Genomic DNA, 25,433 nt, shown 5'->3' with positions numbered 1-25,433 from the left:
CATTTATGGTTAGGATTAATTACTGAATTTAAGGAAATTAGTTACTATCATGTTAATGAGATCAGTTTCTTGATATAGTTCGACTGCAAGTTACAGAAAAACAGTGACTTTCAAAATTGAATCTTAGGCCTATTTCTTTTGTTTTTATTTTCTCCATATGCATAACGATAATTTTCCTGATTAAAGGTGGCTTGAGTGGGGACTTCAGACTGCAGAATTAAGTTGAACATGCCCTTAAATACTCCAGCCAGATAGTCTGCATAGTTCTTCAGCACTCTGCTAGTTTCACTATAGGGACAAAAAGTCTTTTATTTATTCGCCCTCTTGAAAGATGCCCAGACATTGATTTAATTGACTGACAAGACAATACAAGGTCATTCTGAGATGTGGGGGCTGTTGTGTATTTGATAGTGTATGTGTGTGTGTGTGTGTGTGTGTGTGTGTGTGTGTGTGTGTGTGTGTGTGTGTGTGTGTGTGTGTGTGTGTGTGTGTGTGTGTGTGTGTGTGTGTGTGTGTGTGTGTGTGTGTGTGTGTGTGTGTATTGCTTGATTAAGCAATCTTTTTCATTTAAATAATTCATTACAGGTTATATGTAAAATACATTAACTGCATAAGCCATTTCTCTGCCACATGATACGTGCACGCCTTGCTTAAAGTAAAGGTGAAGCCGGACCTGCATTCCTGGACTCCCATGTTTTCTTTTGAATTAGTTTAATGTTTTGAAGTTACAAAACATAACACCGGTGACGAGGTATTTTTTAAAGCAAGCCTGAGACAGTGGCTGACCTGTTAAAGTGCACTGAGACATGCAAACAAAAAAAATACATGCAAAGAATAACTGAATTTGAAAGAAACAGCTGAGCATACGGAGTCGGTCTTTGGGAGGGAAGAAGCAAACAAATCCTTTTTCATATAAAGGTCATAAACAGAAGAATTCAGGGTTCATGGAGAGTGAGTACTTTAATAATCATTAAAAAAAATAGCAGAAACGGCTGGCTACTCGGAAAGATTAACAAGTTTGATTACACAATGAGTAATTGGCTCATGTATACTGAGCTATTGGAACAGTATTTTGAAGCAAATAAAATAGCCAGTGAAAAGCAAGTGCTAATTTTGCTGAGTGCATTGGGTTTAAAAGCAAATAATCTATATTGAAGTTTGACTGCCCCAACCAAATGATCAGAAATGAATGTTGCTGCTATTGTAAAAGAAATACAGAAACACTTAGAACCAAAACCACTATTGATACAGAACGTTTTGGCTTTCATAAGTGAAATCAAAAGGAAGGTGAGTCCTTTTCAGCTTATATGGCAGAATTGAAGAGATTGTCTGAGAATTGTTAGTTCAGTAATAAGTTTAATGAGACACTAAGAAATCATTTAGTTTGTGGAATCTTAAAAGAAAGCATTCAAAAACAACTCCTGACACACATCTTACATTCAAAAGAGCAATTGAAATTGCTGTGTCAATGGACACTGCAAACAGAGATGCCACTCAGTTGCAATGAGGAATGAAAGTGAGTGTGAATAAAATTACATCATCTAAACAGAAACAGGCCTGGCCAAACAACTTGTGTTACCATTGTGACAGGGGCTCACATATACCAAACAAATGCAGATTTAAAGGTGAAACTTGCAGAAAATGCAACAAATCAGGACATATACAAAGAGCATGTCAAGCAGACAAAAATAAATGGACTGCCCAGAGAAGAGAAAATGCTAAAAAGGCAAGTTGCAGTTTCAAAAAGAGCACTAATCCGCACACCATCAATGAAAAATCTGATAATGATGACAGTAACAAAGGCCTTGAGATTTAGAGTGTGAAAATTAGCAACAGACAAACAATATGATTAATGCCAGAAGCGAATGGCAATTAAAATGGCTCAGCTGTTTCAGTCAATCAACAGCATGAGTTTGAACGGCATTTCAAAGGTACCAAACTGAAGCCTGCTAAGAACTTATACTGGAGAAAAGATAACTCCTGTAGGAATGACCTTCATAATTGTGAAATACAACAAGCAACAAGCCACATTGAGCTTTTACTGTATGTGGTAAAAATAGAAGAAACAGCACTGAGGTGGTGTGATTGGCTGAGAAAACTACAATTTGACTGGAGATCCAGCCACCATTTGCACGCCACATCCCCATGCAATGAAACCATCTGAACATGAATTAAGAGAGGCACTGAATGATGCCACACCTGTCTCCATGCTGGAACACTGCCCAACAAACAGGTGTTGGTGCCAACGTCTGTGCCTCTGGTGGAAAGCATATTGGACCAAGGAAGGACCATCCTGCTCAGAGGAATCGTGGAAGTGACCGAAGCAGTGGTCTGACTACAAGAGTATTTGTAGGCAATGTACCCGAGAAAGCTTCTACTATATTAATCAGGCAGCTACTTGTGAAATGTGGCTTGGTTTTAAGCTGGAAGAGAGTTCAAGGAGCTTCAGGAAAGTTGCAAGCATTCAGCTTTTGTGAGTATAAAGAAGCAGAATCGACTCTTCTTGTATCCAGGTTATTTGCATGAACTTCAAGTGGGAAATAAAAAGTTGCTTGTAAAAGTTGATGCAAAGACCAAAGCCCAGCTGGATGAATGGGAGGCCAAAAAGAAAGAAGTTGAAGGACAATACAAAAACAGACAATTTATCAGATGACGCTGTGAATGAGGAAACCAAGAGGAGAGATCAGATCGTGAAGGGAGCAATAGAAGGGCTAATAAGAGAATACTCCAGTGAGCTAAGTGCAACTCCCAAGATCAAGATGCACAAACTAGAAGAGAAAGAAGGGAAGAGATAAAGAGAAAGAATGTGAATGAGAAGAGAAGGAGAAATGAGCTGTCAGAATCATTTCCTGCAGTGTCAGAGTCAACAGCTAAAACCTCCATGGAGGATGCCCCAAAACCTGAGATCGTTTTCACAGCCACAAGTTTCACCAGCCAGGCAGCATCATCTCCCTTGTCAGGAAAGACATTAGATAGATAGATAGATACTTTATTCATCCCCAAGGGGAAATTCAACTTTTTTCCAATGTCCCATACACTTGTTGTAGCAAAACTAATTACATACAATACTTAACTCAGTAAAAAATATGATATGCATCTAAATCATTATCTCAAAAAGCATTAATAATAGCTTTTAAAAAGTTCTTAAGTCCTGGCGGTAGAATTGTAAAGCCTAATGGCATTGGGGAGTATTGACCTCTTCATCCTGTCTGAGGAGCATTGCATCGATAGTAACCTGTCGCTGAAACTGCTTCTCTGTCTCTGGATGTTGCTATGTAGAGGATGTTCAGAGTTATCCATAATTGACCGTAGCCTACTCAGCGCCCTTCGCGCAGCTACCGATGTTAAACTCTCCAGTACTTTGCCCACGACAGAGCCCACCTTCCTTACCAGCTTATTAAGACGTGAGGCGTCCCTCTTCTTAATGCTTCCTCCCCAACACGCCACCACAAAGAAGAGGGCGCTCTCCACAACTGACCTATAGAACATCTTCAGCATCTCACTACAGACATTGAATGACGCCAACCTTCTAAGGAAGTACAGTCGACTCTGTGCCTTCCTGCACAAGGCATCTGTGTTGGCAGTCCAGTCTAGCTTCTCGTCTAACTGTACTCCCAGATACTTGTAGGTCTTAACCTGCTCCACACATTCTCCATTAATGATCACTGGCTCCATATGAGGCCTAGATCTCCTAAAGTCCACCACCATCTCCTTGGTCTTGGTGATATTGAGACGCAGGTAGTTTGAGTTGCACCATATCACAAAGTCCTGTATCAGTTTCCTATACTCCTCCTCCTGTCCATTCCTGACACACCCCACTATGGCCGTGTCATCAGCGAACTTCTGCACATGGCAGGACTCCGAGTTATATTGGAAGTCTGATGTGTACAGGGTGAACAGGACCGGAGAGAGTACGGTTCCCTGCGGCGCTCCTGTGCTGCTGACCACCGTGTCAGACCTACAGTCTCCCAACCGCACATACTGAGGTCTATCTGTCAAGTAGTCCACTATCCAATCCACCATGTGAGAGTCTACTCCCATCTCCGTTAGTTTGTGCCTTAAGATCTTGGGCTGGATGGTGTTAAAGGCACTAGAGAAGTCAAGGAATGTAATCCTCACAGCACAACTGACCCCATCTAGGTGAGAGAGTGATTTGTGCAGCAAATACGTGATAGCATCCTCCACTCCCACCTTCTCCTTATACGCAAACTGAAGAGGATCCTGGGCGTGCCTGGTTTGTGGCCTCAGATTCTGTATTATCAGCCGCTCCATGGTCTTCATCACGTGCGACGTCAAGGCAACAGGTCTGACGTCATTCAACTCCTTTGGTTGTGGTTTCTTCGGTATTGGCCCACAAAAGCAAGAAATCCTCCACAGCAATTAAATCTTTAAGCTTGAATGGGACAATTTAAAAAATTACTGTGCTGTGGTTGCTTGTTTTTAGTAGTTGCATTCTATAATATACTGTGTATATAGTTGAGATGCACTGTCTATTTGCTGAGAGTTTATAGGTAAGGAGGGAAGAGTGGTGAGTATTTGATATTTCAATAATATTTGAGTAATTATATATATATATATTCTTGTTCATTTAAATAATTCATTACAGGTTATATGTAAAATACATTAATTGCATATATAATTTCACTACCATGTGATATGTACGTGTCTCACTTAAAGTAAAGATGAAGCCAGATCCACGTTCCCAGACTCCCATGTTTTCTTTTGAATTAATTTAATGTTTAAAAGTTACAAAACATAAGAGGGGCTTATGTGGGTATACCATGGTTTTCTCTATCAAACCATCATAAAAGGTTTGCCTTTTAAAAATGCACTCCAATTTTCCAACAGCCTTTTCAATCTACTGTACCACTTTCATATTAAATGTTTGTGAACGACTTCTCCGATGAGTACTCAGTTGCAACTACCTAGCCTGCAGTTGGCACCACACACATCCACCAACACAAATTCAGCACTAGCTGTGACATGGGTTACAAAGTTTACTACCCCACTAGAAACAGCATTTTACTCCCAAGATCTATATGAAAACTTTCTTCTCGATTATTCTTGTATAGTCCCCACTGAGAAAATAACATTCTTCCTTATTATTCTCTTCAGACTATGTTTATGCTTTATTAATCTTCTACATAACTAAAATTCATTACTTTGGGAAAAAAAAAGTCTTGCTGCCTTTTTTGCATACGTTGCTGTTTAGAAATGCCCAGTTTGAAGGATTGATACCCATTCTTTTAAGCTGGTATTTTAAGCTAGAAAATAAGATAAGTGCATCATGATGCTATTTTGGGCCATTTGAAATACATTCCCTGCTCTTACATTTGGGAAGTAGCCCTGTGATACCTGATGAATAAAAGCTAATATATTTTTCAGATTTTTAAGTAGAGTCCTATTTTATGTTGTGAAACACCAGATTTGCTTCCAACAACAGTGTTCATCATTATGATTAGAACATAAAACTGGCATAATTGTGAATATTTTTAAAGAACTGACTTGGAACTTTCTAAATGTGGATATTTTCCCAGAGTCTCTTAGAGAAAGGATATAGAAACTGGGTGGCAAATATGATGGTCACTATCCTATTGTAACTTAGGATTCCCAATACATTTTTCTTCTATTAAACTTCAATAAACAAGCCTTTCAAAACTGAAGCAAAATCTCATTTGCAAATTAATCTTGGATAACATAACATGGGAACACAATTGAGACATCTATTAGTTACAAGTTAATCTTCCCCAATATAACTATATCACTTCCAAAGATGGTAAAAAAAAACTTACCATAGCAAAATAAACTACAAAATAAGATTACCTTGAGAGATTGGAGCTATAGTCAAAACCCAACTTTGAAATGGTTCAGGAAAATAGACCAGTTTAAATACTAAAAATGATGATGTAATAGCTCAGTTTATAAAGTCTGCAACTTTTTTATGAAGCTGTGATGTTCCTATTTATGGAGTCATATCCTATAATTATTACCATCAGGCTAAAACATTTTCTTTGGTATATTCATAATAACATTTGAAATATAGTCTAGCCCATGAAGATTCAATATGTGAACTTGAAGGATTTTACATAAATAATGGTCATTTAGTTCCATAACATACACACAGAGGAAATATTAAAGACTGTTTATGGTTACAAACAGCGTGTCCATACTAATTCTATTTGGCTGAATTTAAGAAATTGCTTAATTTTTAATTACAGCCTCACAAATAATTGTTTTTTTAAAATCAGTCACTTAATATATTCACTTCCTCTATGTTTGTGAAGAGTATTGATTTGGCTGGTTCCTTTCATCTGATGTCAAGAGAGTCTACCCAAATTTCCCAGCATGCACCAGATGAAGGCATCTTCCTTGAAACTGTTTGTTTTTAACCAATAAATTCAGTGCACAAAAAACATTATAAACTATGAACAAGCAATTCTACTTTTGCTGATTAAATATGAATAATTTAGTATCATGGCAGCAAGATGGCAAGATTGTTTGTGCACTGGTGCAGAAAACAAAACTTTTTGTTTCTTGTTACTGATAAATCCCAATTTAAGCACCAAAATGATGTATAATGAATGAACTAAATTATTTATAGCCATGATGCTTTGTGGTAACATTATCCAATGAAAGAGGTACCTGTTTTCATATTTATGCTGATGCCAGTTATTTCAAGTATTTAACCAGATCTCTTATTCACCTGCCAGGCACTGTATACACTTTTCTCATTTCATCATGTGCACTTTCTCCTTTGTCATCCAGGGAACTTTGGCTCTGGTTCCCCAGTTTCAGTTACTCTGGACATCAACCCCATTGCAGTAGTTAACATCATTTTTGAACTGTTGCATTACAAGAAGTAGAGAAATTGCCAGTTAGAAAAAACATGGACTTTAAACAACTGCAGAGAAGATGTCTGCAGTTGGAAATGCATATACTCCAGCCAAAGGACACAACGTGTGAATGTGCCCGTCATTGTAGATAAAGAAGGATCAAGAATCATCTTCATTCACCATATACATTAACATGTATTAGGAAGATAAACCAGTTACAAGCTAGAGTTGAATGAGATACTTCTGTGAAAACAAAATTTACATCACAAGATTTAATATAGAAGCATTCAAGAACTTTGAGCTAATCCAGCAAACCAATTGAAAGATTGAAGACCAACATGAAAGCTAAGGGGAATGTAAGACCCTTGTATTCCATGGCCCATGTAAAATCCTGACTTCAGAGGAAAAGGAGAGCAAGAATGGAAAAGTCTGGAGAGAAACATAAGAGTTTATGGTGATTATAATGTAAATAAAGAACATTAAGAATGTAGGCACCTGATTATTGCACCAAGTGTGGAAGATTCTGATAAGAGACCAGATCTTTCCAAATTCAGAGTTGACAAATGTCCACCTTCAGCTTGTCATGACTATATTAACAAACATGGATTTCTCAAGGCAATGATCTCTCACTGAATATCTCATCTGCCTCTAGACATTTTTGCAGGGCATACAATATCAAACATATAACATGTTATTTGGATGATAAATCACTTCAGCCACAAATAGACAGGTCAGTAATAACAAGCTGAAAGAAGCACTCCAACATGAAGCAAACCATGAAAAATGGGTTAAAGCACGCTAATATGAGGTGTTTCAGAAGTTGACAGATGTAAGATTTCTTCCATAGAACACAGAACATTACAGCACAGTACATGCTCTTCGGACCACAATGTTAGGCTTAACTTTTAACCTACTCTTAAGATCAAGGTAACCCTTCCCTCCCTCCATTTTGTATCATCCATGTACTTATCTAAGAGTTTATCAATGCCCCTAATCTGTCTGCCTCTACCACCACCAATGGCAGGACATTCCACACACCCACCACTCTTTGTGCAAAAAACTTACATCTGGCATCTAAGAGGAACATCTTAATGTAATCAAACCAATTTATCATGATTTTATGATAGGTAAATATGTTTGCTAGCATTTTTGAAAATGTAATAAAAAAGTCAATAAATAGGGAAATCTTGATGTAGATTATTTTGATCTAATTAAGGCATTTGAAAAACTGCCACGTAAAAGGCTGTGTACAAGATTAGAGTTCATAGTATTGGGGAAATTGTATTAGCAGGATTGAAGGCTAGTTGTCATATAGAAGACAGGGAATCAGAACAAATGGCCTTACTTGGGCTGGAAGGAAGTAACTAGTATTATGTCCCAAGGATGAGTTCTTGTTTATGAATCACTTGCTAGTTACATTAATGACCTGGAGGAAGCAACAGAGTCTCAATTTTCAACTTTGCCAATACTATTAAAACAAGAAAGGCAATTGGATCCTCGACTTCTTAACTGGATAACATATCCTCCTTGCTGACTATCAACACTGGCACACCTCAGGGATGTGCGCATGGCCCACTGCTCTACTCTCTCTATACACATGACTGTGTGGCTAGGCATAGCTCAAATATCTATAAATTTGCTGAAGATACAACCATTGTTGATAGAATCTCAGGTGGTGACGAGAGGGCATACAGGAGTGAGATATGCCAGCTAGTGGAGTGGTGCCACAGCAACAACCTGGCACTCAACGTCAGTAAGACAAAGAGTTGATTGTGGACTTCAGGAAGGGTAAGACAAAGGAACACATACCAATCCTCATAGTGGGATCAGAAGTAGAGAGAGTGAGCAGCTTCAAGTTCTTAGGTGTCTAGATCCTGGGTGTCAAGGTCCCAACATTTCGATGTAGTTATAAAGGTAAGACAGCGGCTATACTTTATTAGGAGTTTGAAGAGGTTTGGCATGTCAACAAATACACTCAAGAATTTCTATAGTTTTACCATGGAGAGCATTCTGACAGGTCGCATCACTGTCTGGTATGGAGGGGCTACTGCACAGGACCGAAAGAAGCTGCAGAAGCTCCATCTTGGGCACTAGCCTACAAAGTACACAGGACATCTTCAGGGAGCGGTGTCTCAGAAAGGCAGCGTCCATTATTAAGGACCTCCAGCACACAGGGCATGCCCTTTTCTCACTGTTACCATCAGGTAGGAGGTATAGAAGCCTGAAGGCACACACTCAGCGACTCTGGAACAGTTTCTTCCCCTCTGCCATCTGATTCCTAAATGGACATTGAACCCGTGAACACTACCTCACTTTTTCTGTTTTTGCTTTTCTTTCAATCTATTCAATATACGTAATTGATTTCCTTGTTTATTAATTATTATTATTATGTTTTATTTTAGTTATTATTATTTTCATGTTATTTATTTATTTTCTCTTCTAGATTATGTATTGCATTGAACTGCTGCTGCTAAGTTAACAAATTTCACGTCACATGCCGGTGATAATAAACCTGATTCTGATTCTGACATGTTGCATTGAGGATATTTAGACTCTGAAAAATGTTATAGATAGATTAAGTGTGTAAATAAAGAACAAGGTAATGCAGTTGATTGTGTGAAAAGGGCAAGTTCTGTACTGCTGGCAGAACATCTCCTGAAAACAAAACTCTAGAGAGTATTTAAAAAAATTATTGATGTTTTTAAAACGGTCACAGAAGAGTGTTGTGTAATATTATTTAATTCCACCATCATGTGAAATCAAGTCCCAATAAACAAATTTGCAAGAGTGAAAATGCTACGACTACGTGGGATGTCTGCATGGGTACTTTGTGATGTACATCAATAACTTTGTTCAAATTCAAAGTTAAATTTATTATCGAAGTATGTGTACGATATGTTGGCATATACTACCTTGTGTATACACTTGCTGGCATTCACAGGAAAATAAAGCAATACAATAAAATTTATGAAAAAACTATATATGAATAAAGACTGACAAACAACCTATATGCAAGTGAAGATAAATTGTGCAAATAAAGAATAATACTGAGAACATGTGTTGAAAAGAGTCCCTGAAAGTGGATCTGTAGGATGTGGAATCAGTTCAGAAATTTGCTAAGTGAAGTTATCCATGCCAGTTCAGGAGCCTGATGGTTAAAGGCAATAATGATTTCTGAACCTGGTGGTGTGGAACCTAAGGCTTCTGTACCTCCTACCTGATGTTAGTAGCAAAAAGAGAGCGTGACCTGGATGGTGGGGGTCTCTAATGATAAATGCTGCTTTTTTTGTGGCAGCGCTTCATGTAATTGAGCTTTGCCTGTGATGGACTGAGCTATATCCACTGCTTTCTGTAGTCTTTTCCATTCCTGGGCATTGGTGTTTCCATATCAGGCCATGCTCAAACAGTCAGGATACTCTAAACTGTGCATCTGGAGGAAGCTGTCACAGATTTGTTAACATTCTGAATCTACATAAACTTCTAAGAAAGTAGAGTTGCTGTTTTGTGCTGGTACCAGAGCAGAATCTCTGATTTGATAATGCCAAGTAATTTAAAGCTGCCGATGGACTATGGTGGAGATGCATCTCTACCAAAGGATGTGCAATCTGCTCCTTCCCTCTGCTGGCCCACAGGTGACACCTTGGACAAGGTGTAGTACCTGCTTAGCACCCCCTCCCCATCAGGGTCACGTGAAGCCACGAGAGCAGGTGGTGGATGACTGTATGTATGAGCTGTTGGTCCTGCTAATGCAACCACAGATGCCAGCCAGACTGTGCTTTGCTAATGGCTGAAGTCACCGGTCTTGTAAAGACAATGCCCAGAAGAAGGCAATGGCAAACGACTTCTGCAGAAAAATTTGCCAAGAACAATCATGGTCATGAGACCATGATCAACCACGTCGTACAACGCAGCATTTAATAATGACGATGATGGAGACTCTCTCTACCTCCAATCCCCTGATGAGGTCTGGCTCATGGACTTTCGGCTTTTTCCTCCTGCAGTCAACAATCAGCTCTTTGGTTTCACAGACATTAAATGAGAGATTGTTGTTGTGGCGCCACTCAAGCAGATTTCTAATCACCCTCCTACCTTTGATTCACCCAACAACAGTGGCATCATCAGCAAAGTGAAACACGGCACTGGAACTACAGTTACCCACACAATCATAGGTATGAAATGAGTAAAGTAGGGGGGTAAGCACACAGTCTTGTGGTACATGTGTGCTGCTGGAGAATGTGGAGGAGATTTTATTGCCAACCCGAACTGACTGGGTCTGAAAGTGAGAAAATCGAGGATCCAGTTGCACTGTGAGATACTGAGGCCCAGGTCTTGAAGCTTAGTGATGAGTTTCAAGGGGGTGATGGTGCTGAATATGAAGTGCAACAGATATTAAGGATAACAAGCTAACAGCATAAGATTTATGAATAGAAAGTAGGCAATTGGATTATTGGAAAACATAGAAGAAAAAGACAAATGATGCAAGCTCCAAAATTATTTTGAACAAATTCAACTTAAATAGCCAGAACAACGGTTAAATTTATGGTTCAATGTTCCCTAGTTTTAGTAAAGATGCTGAACGTTAATATTTCCACAGTTGCTGGCAGCCTTCCAAAACCTTGGAGAAGTAGTCTTTCACAAAGCAATGTTATATCATAAGATCAGTAAAAATATGACATAGATCATCTGACCCATTCTGTCTACAGAGGTGCTAGCTCATCAAATGAATGTGTCTATTTTATCCCAACATACTGTTCTTTTCTTATGTTCTTTCAAATTCTCCTCTCAAATAGTTTTCCAGTTCACGGTTACCATCTCTATAATTGATGAAATAACTTAATCTGTGTGTAAGAATTCCTGCTTCCTTTGTTCTACAAGCTACCATTCCACCATTCTAAGAAGTTATAATCAGCATTCCTAGTCCTTCATTACTAATTTCGCTTTGAACTTTGTAACTTTGAAAAATCTTTATAAATTTCTGCTTTAATGTTCTTTGTAACATTGAAGAAAACAAAATAAAAGCTTTTAAAATTAAAATTGATAGTTATAACATTACTCTGGCAAATTTTGGAAATAAAATGAAATTATTTGTAAGGTTTTTTTTATCCTTTTCAAAAGAAGACTTCTAAAATTGTACGTGTTAGTCTGAATTAATTTCTTACATAAACGCAGCATCACTTTTCTGCTGCTAATTTTGAATCCTACCTTCTGTGCATTCTCTGTTGCACTTGAATTTTTGAAGTCAATGTTTGTACCAAACTTAAAAAAAAACTACCCCTGCACCGTATCAAGACTGCAACTATTTCGTGTAAATGTCCTTTAAAGGCAAATTTCCTAAAAAGTACTGTGAACTGCAAATTCACGAGAACATGTATTCCAGAAGTACAAATATGCTGTGCAATAAACTAAATTTGATGATCAAGGGTCATGAAGATGAAAGATAATGACAAAAATAATAAAGTTAAGAAAATTCAATGAATTAAGGTAAAGAAATTGAAACCAAAGTAGGAGAGGTTGCACAGCACCAGTAGTGAGGACCAAAAAGATATGGACAAGGAAAGCACTGGAGCGCTTACGGGATGGCATTGAACGGATGGATTGGGCTGAATAAGGGGATTCAATTTCAAATCTGGATGAGTATGCTGCAGTTGTTACCGACTTCATTAAAACTTGTGTAGATGAGTGTGTGCCTACAAAGACTTGCTGTCCAATCCCAAATCAAAAGCCATGGACAAACCAGGAAGCATATCATATGCTGACAGCTAGATCTGTGCCATTCAAGGCTGGTAACCCAGGTCCCTACCAGAAAACCAGGAATGACTTGCAGACAGCTACTTCAAGGGCGAAGAGAAAATTTCAAATGAGGTTGGAGGCGACATCAGATGTACAACAACTCTGGCAGGGTTCACAAGACATTACGTCCTACAAAGTGAAACCCAATAGCATGAATGGCAGCCATGTTTCACTACCAGATGAACTCAACACATTCTATGCCCGCTTTGAAAGGGAGAATATAATTACAGCTGTGAAGATTCCTGCTGCACATGATGTTTCTGTGATCTCTTTTTCAGAGGCCGATGTTGGGCTGTCTTTAAAGAGAGTGAACACTTGCAAGGTGGTAGGTGCCAATGGAGTACCTGGTAAGGTTCTGAGAACCTTTGCCAATGAACTGCTGGGAGTATTTAATGACATTTTCAACCTCTCACTGCTAAGGGCAGAAGTTCCCACTTGCTTCAAAAGGGCAACAATTATACCAGTGCCTAAGAAGAATAATGTGTGCTGCCTTAATGACTATTGCCCAGTAGCACTCACATTGACCGTGATGAAATGCTTTGAGAGGCTGGTCATGACTAGACTGAACTCCTGCCTCAGCAAGGACCTGGACACACTGCAATTTGCCTATCACCACAATAGGTCAATGGCAGACACAATCTCAATGGCTCTTCACACAGCCTTAAACCACTTGGACACACAAACACCTGTCAGGATGCTGTCAATCAACTATAACTCAGCATTTAATACCATCATTCCCACAATCCTGATCGAGAAGTTACAGAACCTGGGCCTCTGTACCTCCCTCTGCAATTGGATCTTCAACTTCCTAACCAGAAGACCACTATCTGTGCAGATTGGTGATAACATCTCCTCCTCACTGATGATCAACACTGGTGCACCTCAGGGGTGTGTGCTTAGCCCACTGCTCTACTCTCTCTATACTCATGACTGTGTGGCTAGGCATAACTCAAATACCATGTATAAATTTGCCGATGATACAACCATTGTTGGTAGAATCTCAGATGCAGACGAAAGGGCATACAGGAGCAAGATATGCCAACTAGTAGAGTGGTGTCGCAACAACAATCTGGCACTCTACGTCAGTAAGATGAAAGAGCTGATTGTGGACTTCAGGAAGGATAAGATGAAGGAGCATATACCAGTCCTCATTGAGGGATCAGAAGTGGAGAGTGTGAGCAGTTTCAAGTTCCTGGGTGTCAGTATCTCTGAGGACCTAACCTGGTCCCAATGTATCGATGAAGCTACAAAGAAGGGAAGACAGCGTCTATACAAATTCAATGCCCACTGGAAATAATATCAACATGTCAGGAGATCCATCTAACATCTTTTCTTAAAGTCATGCAAAAATTTAAGTACAGGAGGAGGCCATTCAACCTATTGCGACTGTCATCATCATCATCATCATTATGTGTTGTATCCTGTGGTGTAGGCAATCATATTCTATCCATGATCATGATTGTTCTTGGCAAATTTTTCTACAGAAGTGGTTTGCCTTCTTCTGGGCAGTGTCTCTACAAGATGGGTCACCCCCAGCTATTATCAACACTCTTCAGAGATCGTCTGTCTGGCGTCAGTGGTCATATAGCCAGGCCTTGATATGTACCATCTGCTCATACGACCATCCACCAGCTGCTCGCATGGCTTCATGTGACTCTCATTGGGGATGGGGGGAGACTAAGCTTGCCCAAGGTTGATCTGTGGGCTAGTGGAGGAAAGGAATGCCTTACACCTCCTTTGGTAGGGACAGATCTCCACCAATTCTGATTGGACTGGTCAAAAATATGCAAGCCAATCTTGCAACACTACGTCACTACCTCTCTAGGTTTATACTTTATCTATCTTTATGTTTAGAATTTTATTTTATTCATCAACTGAATTTGATATTTTGAAATATGTATGTATAATTTTGTAGCTGAAAGATTTTGAAATCTTTAATCTAAATTTTGTAAATATCCCTCCACCTGAACTGTCAGAAGGTAGTCCATGAATATGGAGTTAATTTCCACTATTTGTGGCCCAGAACCCACCTACAGATCACTGCACCATTCAAGGAGGGTGCTACCAACCGCGTGGCCACAATAGATCAATGTGGGGTGAAGGGAGGAGTTGGTCAAATATAAGTCACAGGAAAGTTTAAAACAATCTAATATTAGACTAGATATTTGGGGAAAGCTAGATTACTTTTATGAGTAAGGTGAAATGACAATTTAGATTCAGAATTCATTTTTATACTCTCACGGATACTAAATGATACATGCTAATAGACTTCTGTTTTATAACAAAAATTTTGTAAAATGTAAGAGTTGTGATATTATAACTACAAAAACCTTTAGTACAATTATATGCACTGCATGAAGTTCAGATGAAAGCTGTCATGGCATAATGCTGCTTACAGTGCAGGTTCACAAAGAAAATACAAAATTAAAAATATTAGACTCTTTTTAGATTACAGCCAATTTTATATAGAGTGACCTGATATGAATGTTTTCAATAAAAGCTTTGTTACATGAAATTTGTAGCAAGAAACAGATGAAACTAGTATACAAATATTGTTATGAAGGTATGGAATACATTGACAGATTACACAGTTATGATATGACTGTGAACAAAGTCACCAGAGAGACACTGAAACTTGTGGATATACAAGTCTTTATTCAGCAAAACAAGCAGCAGGCTTCATATTCGAGACACTCTTGGCAGAAGAGGCCTGCCTGACCCAATATTACTTGACATTTTTATATGCTAAAGATTAAAGGTAATAGCAGGACAATTCCATAGTTACAACACATCTCTAATGCTTCCTTTGAATTACATATAATTTTCAAACACCTCCATCTTCACACTCACACTCCAGACACCCAAAATGAATGATAATTTCCACCTACTCTGGGCCGCATTCATGCATATGCAAGCATCTGAGGTTAAATGGAGTGTTTCATTATTTGTAATCAATCCCCGAAATGCAGCTCCAGGAAAACCACTGTTCAGAGCTGCATTTTAAATTCAATCCACAATCAGGTCTAAAGACTGGTTGCTGTTGAAATTCGTATTTGCTGTATACCACAACTCCAGAATACACACTAACAGCTGAGGCAAAGATCACATAAGTAGTTTAAAATATGTTGAATAGGCATCCGTTAGTCTCAAGAGACCATGGATTTGCGCCTTGGAAAGTTTCCAGGGCGCAGGCCTGGGCTGGGTTGTATGGGAGATCAGCAGTTGCCCATGCTGCAAGTCTCCCCTCTCCACGCCACCATTGTTGTCCAAGGGAAGGGCAAGGGCTGATATTGCTTAGCACCAGTGTCGTCACACAGCAATGTGTGGTTAAGTGCCTTGCTCAAGGACACAACACGCTGCCATAGCTGAGGCTCGAACTAGCAACCTTCAGATCACTAGACCAACGCCTTAACCACTTGGCCATACGTCAACATGTATACTGACAGCCATCGATGGACATTGATTAAGTATATCAATCAGGCAGAATAGACTTGGTCTTATGTTAAATATCAACAAATGGCTACATGAGCCAAGGTCTTTCCTTCATGTTGTACCTAAAAGTCTAATTCTGCGTGAAGGTTTACATATAAGAGGCAGAATCTCAGCTGGTGATGAGCATACAGAAGTGAGATAGACTGGCCGGCTGAGTGATGCTGCAACACCAATCTTGCGCTCAACATCAGCAAGGCCTAGGAACTGATTGTGGATTCAGAAAGGGGAAGTCAGGAGAGCACAGCAGTTCTCATTGAGAGGTCAGCAATGGAAAGGATGAGCACCTTCAAATTCCTGGGCATCAATTTCTCAGGAGACTCTGTCCTGAGCCCAACACACTGATGCAATCGTGACGAAGTCACACCAGTGGCTAATACTTCATCAGGAGTTTGAGAAGATTTGGCACATCACCAGAGACTCTAGCAAATTTCCACAGAGGTTTGGTGCAGAGCATTCTGACTCCTTGCATCATGACTTGGTATGGAACCTCCAATCAGAGGATTGCTGGAGGGTGTGGAGGGTCATAGACTCAGAGGATTGCCGGAGGCTGTGGAGGGTCATAGACTCAGAGGATTGCTAGAGGCTGTGGAGGGTCATAGACTCAGAGGATTGCTGGAGGCTGTGGAGGGTCATAGACAGAGGATTGCTGGAGACTGTGGAGGGTCATAGACAGAGGATTGCCGGAGGCTCTGGAGGGTCGTAGACTCAGAGGATTGCCGGAGACTGTGGAGGGTTGTAGACTCAGAGAATTGCCGGAGGCTGTGGAGGGTCATAGACTCAGAGGATTGCTGGAGGCTCCGGAGGGTCGTAGACTCAGAGGATTGCTGGAGGCTCCAGAGGGTCGTAGACGCAGAGGATTGCTGGAGGCTGTGGAGGGTCGTAGACTCAGAGGATTGCCGGAGACTGTGGAGGGTTGTAGACTCAGAGAATTGCCGGAGGCTGTGGAGGGTTGTGACTCAGAGGATTGCTGGAGGCTGTGGAGGGTCGTAGACTCAGAGGATTGCTGGAGGCTCCGGAGGGTCGTAGACGCAGAGGATTGCTGGAGGCTGTGGAGGGTCGTAGACTCAGAGGATTGCTGGAGGCTGTGGAGGGTCATAGACTCAGAGGATTGCTGGAGGCTCTGGAGGGTCGTAGACTCAGAGGATTGCTGGAGGCTGTGGAGGGTCGTAGACGCAGAGGACTGCCGGAGGCTGTGGAGGGTCGTAGACTCAGAGAATTGCCGGAGGCTGTGGAGGGTTGTGACTCAGAGGATTGCTGGAGGCTGTGGAGTGTCGTAGACTCAGAGGATTGCTGGAGGCTCTGGAGGGTCATAGACTCAGAGGATTGCCGGAGGCTGTGGAGGGTCGTAGACTCAGAGAATTGCCGGAGGCTGTGGAGGGTCGTAGACTCAGAGGATTGCTGGAGGCTGTGGAGGGTCATAGACTCAGAGGATTGCTGGAGGCTGTGAAGGGTCGTAGACTCAGAGGATTGCTGGAGGCTGGTAGACTCAGAGGATTGCTGGAGGCTGTGGAGGGTCATAGACTCAGAGGATTGCTGGGGGCTGTGGAGGGTCATAGACTCAGAGGATTGCTGGAGGCTCTGGAGGGTCATAGACTCAGAGGATTGCCGGAGGCTGTGGAGGGTCGTAGACTCAGAGAATTGCCGGAGGCTGTGGAGGGTCATAGACTCAGAGGATTGCTGGAGGCTCCGGAGGGTCGTAGACTCAGAGGATTGCTGGAGGCTCCAGAGGGTCGTAGACGCAGAGGATTGCTGGAGGCTGTGGAGGGTCGTAGACTCAGAGGATTGCCGGAGACTGTGGAGGGTTGTAGACTCAGAGAATTGCCAGAGGCTGTGGAGGGTTGTGACTCAGAGGATTGCTGGAGGCTGTGGAGGGTCGTAGACTCAGAGGATTGCTGGAGGCTCCGGAGGGTCGTAGACGCAGAGGATTGCTGGAGGCTGTGGAGGGTCGTAGACTCAGAGGATTGCTGGAGGCTGTGGAGGGTCATAGACTCAGAGGATTGCTGGAGGCTCTGGAGGGTCGTAGACTCAGAGGATTGCTGGAGGCTGTGGAGGGTCATAGACAGAGGATTGCTGGAGACTGTGGAGGGTCATAGACAGAGGATTGCCGGAGGCTCTGGAGGGTCGTAGACTCAGAGGATTGCTGGAGGCTGTGGAGTGTCGTAGACTCAGAGGATTGCTGGAGGCTCTGGAGGGTCATAGACTCAGAGGATTGCCGGAGGCTGTGGAGGGTCGTAGACTCAGAGAATTGCCGGAGGCTGTGGAGGGTCGTAGACTCAGAGGATTGCTGGAGGCTGTGGAGGGTCATAGACTCAGAAGATTGCTGGAGGCTGTGGAGGGTCGTAGACTCAGAGGATTGCTGGAGGCTGGTAGACTCAGAGGATTGCTGGAGGCTGTGGAGGGTCGTAGACTCAGAGGGTTGCTGGAGGCTGTGGAGGGTAGTAGACTCAGAGGATTGCTGGAGGCTGTGGAGGGTCGTAGACTCAGAGGATTGCTGGAGGCTGTGGAGGGACATAGACTCAGCTAGCTCCACCATGGACACAATTCTCCCCACTGATGACATCTTCAAAAGGCAGTGCTTCAAGAAGGTGGCATCTATCATTAAGGACTATCAGCATCTGGGGCATAACTCATTACAACCATTAGAGAGGAGGTACAGGAGCTGGAAGACCCACATGGAATATTTCAAGAACAGCTTCTTCCCCTCCACCATCAGATTTCTGAATGGACAATGAACCCATGAGCACTACCTCACTGTTCTCATTTGCACTATTTATTTACTACACGTTTTGTAAATTATACTAGTTTTTATCCATTGCACTGTGCTGCTGTTGCAGAACAATACATTTAATGATGTATGTTACTGATTAGAAACCTGATTCTGAATTTACTAAATTTTCCCATAGTGTAATGCATTCTTTCTGTATTCTGATAATGTCAGAAGTGTTCAATAATTTCTGATTGTTCTTATATCCAAATCACTTGCATTAATAAAAGTGGCAGGCAACTATACACTTTCACAGCACTCAACAATCTAAAAAATGTCCGTTTATTGCAATTTGTATTCCATTTTCTTGCAAATCTCTGGCTTGAGCTAGTGAGTCACAGCAGAGTATTCAACAGCACAAAACCCAAACATCACACAAGAGTAGCAACAGTAGTTGGAGAAGAAGAGCACTGACTTGCAGTCTGGTGACATTCTTGGGGTACCAAGGAAAACTATTATATCCCACTGCTAGTTTCTAATCACTCAATAAAGATTTTGGATATTACCCAATTTCATATATTTTAATACTATAGCATATCTGGAACACATGCTTGACGCTTAATCACTCTTTGAAATGGCAAGGGACAAAGGGGGTGAACAAAAATGCATACCCTGGCAATGGCACCATATATTCCATGAATGAATTAATCAAAATTACTTTATTAGATTAATTTAGATACATTGACAGTATTTTGTTTTAATGTTAGGAATGAGGAAGAAGCAATACAAGAATAATATGGAAGAACTATTTGAACCATAAGATCAAAATTACAATTTAATTCATATTATAAAGGTGACATAATACCAAAATCAAAGAGTCTTGCCATCTTCAGAAGTTTTCTGATGACTCTGCCACAGTTGGATGCATCAGCAAGGGAGATGAGGCTGAGTACAGGGCTACGGTGGGAAACTTTGTCACATGGTGCGAGCAGAATCATCTGCAGCTTAATGTGAAAAAGACTAAGGAGCTGGTGGTGGACCTGAGGAGGGCTAAGGCACCGGTGACCCCTGTTTCCATCCAAGGGGTCAGTGTGGACATGGTGGAAGATTACAAATACCTGGGGATACAAATGGACAATAAACTGGACTGGTCAAAAAACACTGAGGCTGTCTACAAGAAGGGTCAGAGCCGTCACTATTTCCTGAAGAGACTGAGGTCCTTTAACATCTGTCGGATGATGCTGAGGATGTTCTACGAGGCTGTGGTGACCAGTGCTATCATGTTTGCTGTTGTGTGCTGGGGCAGCAGGCTGAGGGTAGCAGACACCAACAGAATCAACAAACTCATTCGTAAGGCCAGTGATGTTGTGGGGGTGGAACTGGACTCTCTGACGGTGGTGTCTGAAAAGAGGATGCTGTCCAAGCTGCATGCCATCTTGGACAATGACTCCCATCCACTCTATAAGGTACTGGTTAGGCACAGGAGTACATTCAGCCAGAGACTCATTCCACCGAGATGTAACACTGAGCGTCATAGGAAGTAATTCTTACCTGTGGCCATCAAACTTTACAACTCCTCCCTTGGAGTATCAGACACCCTGAGCCAATAGGCTGGTCCTGGACTTATTTCCACTGGGCATGACTAACTTATTATTATTTAATTATTTATGGTTTTATATTGCTATATTTCTTCACTATTCTTGGTTGGTGCGGCTGTAACGAAACCCAGTTTCCCTCGGGATCAATAAAGTATGTTTGTCTGTCAAATACAACGTTGTGACACCCTGTTCAGCAATACCTCTTAGTATGCTACTTGAACTCTAGTGCACTCTACAAGAAGGTAATATAACTATTTTCTGAGAATGTCCCAGATTAGTAGAAGAAAATTACTTTGTGAAGAATATTCTGCATTAACCTATTGGCTGCTATGGAGATCTCTCAGTGAGTGTACGAGGCAGGCAAGATAGTTAACTCTGGCTCTCTTCTTCAAGAAGGAAAAGTCACAATCTGGCTGATTTGACTATTAGGGTGGACTACATTCTGGCTTATACCCCTAACTGTAGACTCCTCAGTTTTGTTTCCTAGTCCTTCTGCTGTTCCAATATGCTTGAGTTCAGCCATATGTTCACTGTTTAATACATAATACTCTAATACCTTATATTGATTCTCTGTGAAGTCTTTATACTTGGAAAAGTAGCAATGCTGGTATGCATCTCCATGGTACAATCACCCGTTTCAGAGCTGATTCAGTTAGCGCTCTGTGTACTAACTGCTGAGGCATCAACAAACAACATATTTAGCAGTTGGACATTTCAAGTTTTAGCTGATTTAAACAAAAGAAACAGCTGTGAATGTGACTTGTTAGACATGATGATGAAGACCGGCCTTGAGGATATTAAGCATAATAGATTTGCATTCACGCTCATGCTTATTACACAAGAATTGTAGTGAATCTATTTTGCAACATGCCAGGAAATGGACTTAGCACCAGAAAGGAATCGGTCTAATGCCTTGTTTATTCACCAAGACTATGGACATTAATATGAATACTGTAGATCACAAACAAAGCTTCTACCTGGCAACACGGCCACTAGTGAAATCGCTGAGTAAGCAATTTCGCTTAAAATTCTCCATTTCATTGTGCTCCAAATGTGTTATCACTCCACTGCTTTTCTTCACAGTTACCATATCCCTGACCATTGCGTTCACACACAAATGTGTGGTTAGTGAATAATCATATTTTGAAAGCTACATGAAGCATTTTAATAGCAAAATGTACTTTCTTAATGTTTGAACTAAGTTGTCACCATCAAAGTTCAAAGTAAATTTATTATTTAAGTACATATATAGATATCCATAAGATGGGCCATTTGGCTCATCGAGTCTGCTCCACTGCTTCATCAAGGCTGATCCATTTCCCTCTCAGCCCCAATCTCCCGCCTTCCCCAAAACCCTTCATGCTGTGACTAATCAAGATTCTATCAACCTCTACCTTAAATATACCCAATGACTTGGCTTCCACAGCTCCCAGTGGCAACAAATTCCACAATTTCATTACTTTCTGGCTAAAGAAGTTCCTCCTCATCTCCACTCAAAAGGGACATTCCTCTATTTTGAGACCATGTCCTCTGGTCTTAGACTACCCCACCATAGAAAACAGCTTCTCCACATCCATTCTATCTAGGCCATTCAACATTTGATAGGTTTCAATGAGATCTCCCCTCATTCTTCAGAACTCCAGTGAGTATAGGCCCGTAGCTACCAAATGTTCCTCATATGACAAGCCTTTCAATCGTCAAATTATTTTCATGAACCTCCTTTGAACCCTCTCCCACGTCGGCACATCCTTCCTTAGGTAAGGGAAACTTTCACGATACTCCAAGTGAGGCCTCACCAATGCCTCGTAAAGCCTCAACATCACAACCTTGTTCTTATATTCTGGTCCTCTTGAAATGAACGCTAACATTGCCATTTGCCTTCCTCACCACAGACTCAACCTCTTAAACTTTTCTCCATCTCTCCTCCTGTGAAACTCATGCCAGGATGAAGATTCAAGAGGTTGCTTTGGGAATTTCATGTCAGACAGGCAGACCATGTGATCAGAAACGGACAGACATGATCTGAGAGTCAGTGCTGAGGGGCATGACCTACGAGAGAACACTGACATTGATCCACATATTCAACCATTGGGTTTAGTGGATTTTGCAGAGACAGTGGCTTTCTCTAGTGTTTAAGATGCCTGTTGTAGATCATCTATGTCTCCAATCTGCACGGATTATTGCTGCCTAATAGACCAAGTTTAGTCATGAACTTGAGGTCTGACATTGAAAGAATCATCTTTTCTTGGAAGTGGCTTGCAAGTTATGGAAAGAAGGTTTCAAATTGTTTTTCAGGGGCTCCTTGTAGATCTTTATCATCCAGGATGTAGGAATGCACCCTTCTGTGGTGTGTCCTGTGCATGTGGGTACCCATGCATTTGCACAGAATGTTATATATCTTGGTTACTAGATATAGATAACAAAATATTTACACCTGGAGGTACAAAATGTAAAATCAAAAGTGAATAATGGTCCTACAGCCTCTGGGAACAGAGTTTCTTTTACACTTCCTTTTGATTATTTCCACAATGGAGATGTATTACAATGGTAACACAAAGCAACTTTCTTATAGACTTCCTCACTAGTTTTCATCCTTTGCAAGGTAGTCTGTTCAGTCAATTTTAAGGGGTTAAAAATAGACAACTTCATGTTTGTGCAACTCACCATCAAATAATAGAAATTTTACCTATTCACAATTTACTAGTACTTCTTCATAATTTATTGCTTCCAGCTCCATTGCCTCTAAAGGTATTTGAGCCATGAGCAAACTTATACAATCGGACAAAAATGAATGATGGTTGGTAGATTCCCTCCCTTCTTGAAACATCCAGCAGCTGTTTCATAGATCCCAAAGGAGTTGACAAATAAAGGGGATCTGACATTTTATACTATTCAAACCCAGGAATGGTGAAGTGCATTGCAAGTATAACACTGAGCAATCATCCCCTGCCCAGTGATCTCTGTGTCAAAGGATAAATAAAGCACAGTGGAGACGTGATTGCTACAGAGTTCTGAACAGTGTTCAATCATTAGTGCAGTCTACAATGAAATTATAGTGGCAGAATGTTTTGCTTTCATAAACATTAATTGTAGCATCCTTAAATACTGTATGTTTGTAAATGTGCACATTTAGTCCAATTCTCACCTTGCTCTGAAAAGCTGCTGACGTCCATTCTTTGCACAGTGAAAGTATGCACCCATAAATAGTGTTACTTCTATCAGTGTGTGGAAAAGAACAATAGAAAAGAATTGCTTTGTTGAACTCTGTATAATAGTTTATTACTGTTCCAACTTAACAGCATATCTTGATATAGATATACCTGAATTCATGCATGAGAATGAAACATCAACTGTTCAAATATTCACAGAGAATCAACTTCCTGACAAAGGAAACTCGAGTGATAAGTAATGATTAAAAATTCCTTATACTGTTCTTACCTTGGTTTTTCCAAGCACCCACTTGTCTAGCCTTGCTTTCTGTAGGATAGCAATGCAGCTTGCACGATCAGCAGGAGGTGTCTGATGTGCCCTAAAGGCAAGGTAGTAATATCTAACACAGAAGAACAAAGCGCAGGTGAACATTTCATAGGGTACAGATTAATAATAACACATCAGTAGTATTAACAAGAAAATTCCACGGGTAGTCAAAACATACTTAAAGCATCTGTAATGAAGTCACCCTTAGGGTAAACAACCAATAATTTTGTTAAGGCAAACAAACAACATTTGACTTTTTGGCAAACCTTTATCCAATTTAACATGTCACAACTCATGCATTTTAAATTGTAAATTTGCTTACTTTCTCTCAGTATTTTTTGTATAAAATGATTAATTTAGGAAAGTAAGAATTATTATCATTAGCCTTGACATATTAAGTGAAATAATATTAATTAATTAATACCAGCATTACAAAATAAGATTAATATCATTAATGATTTTGTATTAGGAACATTTTTCACAAATGTCACTTTGAGGCATATTAATCATGTGCTGATTTACATCCATATAGAATTCAAATTACTTGGTTTGATTTGAAAAAGAAAATCACTACATTTGTGTGCTAGGTGAAAAAATAGGATGAATGAAAGGAGAGCATGAAGAAAAAGGGATCAAATAAGAGGAAGGGAAGGAAAAAGGATTATAAAGGCAAAGCCTCATCATCTTTTAAAGTTACTGCTTCAAGGCACTTCAATCATACAAAATTGCAATGCATTCCAATAGTAAATAAAATAAGCAGTAATCTTGAGCTTACTATCACCTGAGCAAGCCACAACTTTAAAGAAAATACTTTCAGATTAAATTCAATCATAATCATACCTTTGGCTGTGGATTGTATTTTCAATAAGAAAGTAAGTTTCAAAACAAAACAACACAAACATTTATCACTCACACTACATCCAAGTTTTAAAATGACAACTTAATTACAGGAATATAATTTGAATCAGTTAATAATTGCATCCTGGACATTTCCACTGGTGTGGCAGTATCGTAATTAGTAGGGAATGGGAAAATGGGGATAAGTAATGTGGTAAACAGTAGATCACAAACCCTTCTATTATTTCTTCAGCTATTGGGAAGACAAAAGACTATGTTAGGGGAAAGTCAGGGATCCTGAATGAAGTTCGTTTGTTCACCAACTATAGTTGATAAAAATCCAAGGGAGCAAATAGAACATATTTCTCGCCCTTTAGCTCTGTATACTGATCTTCAGCGCATTCCTGAACTCTATGCTGTAACATGCAGGAGCACTGTTGGACTAAAAGAGGAGGACAAACAGGCAGTGTCCATCACACAAGAAATTTAAAATTAATTTCAGAAACACAAAGGCGAGCAGGCATTCAGCGCCGTCTACCAGCCTCTCGGTCGCTAGAGGAAGGTGTTAGCATGTGACAGTCTCTCTCTCCCTCACACTCACTGCTCCCGAAGGAAGGTCACTGCCTTCTGATGGTCTCTCCCTCTCAGTTGATGCAGTCAGAGTCCAGGTCTTGAGCAAGTTCCAATCAATGCAGTTTGTAT

The 25,433-nt window shown here is 40.5% G+C and overlaps 1 protein-coding gene across 2 annotated transcripts in view; it reads right to left on the bottom strand.

Annotated features, from left to right (window-relative positions):
• myo3b (myosin IIIB) overlaps positions 1–25,433 on the bottom strand; it is a 464,201-nt gene that overhangs the window by 161,183 nt on the left and 277,585 nt on the right. For both annotated transcript variants that reach the window (XM_073047270.1, XM_073047271.1), the window contains one exon: positions 23,856–23,967. In XM_073047270.1, the coding sequence (XP_072903371.1) occupies positions 23,856–23,967 (112 nt within the window). The remainder of the gene's footprint in view (positions 1–23,855; positions 23,968–25,433) is intronic.

This window comes from Hemitrygon akajei, chromosome 5 (assembly GCF_048418815.1).
Source record: "Hemitrygon akajei chromosome 5, sHemAka1.3, whole genome shotgun sequence".
Classification (NCBI taxonomy): domain Eukaryota; kingdom Metazoa; phylum Chordata; class Chondrichthyes; order Myliobatiformes; family Dasyatidae; genus Hemitrygon; species Hemitrygon akajei.
This window is presented reverse-complemented; position numbering and strand designations above follow the sequence as displayed.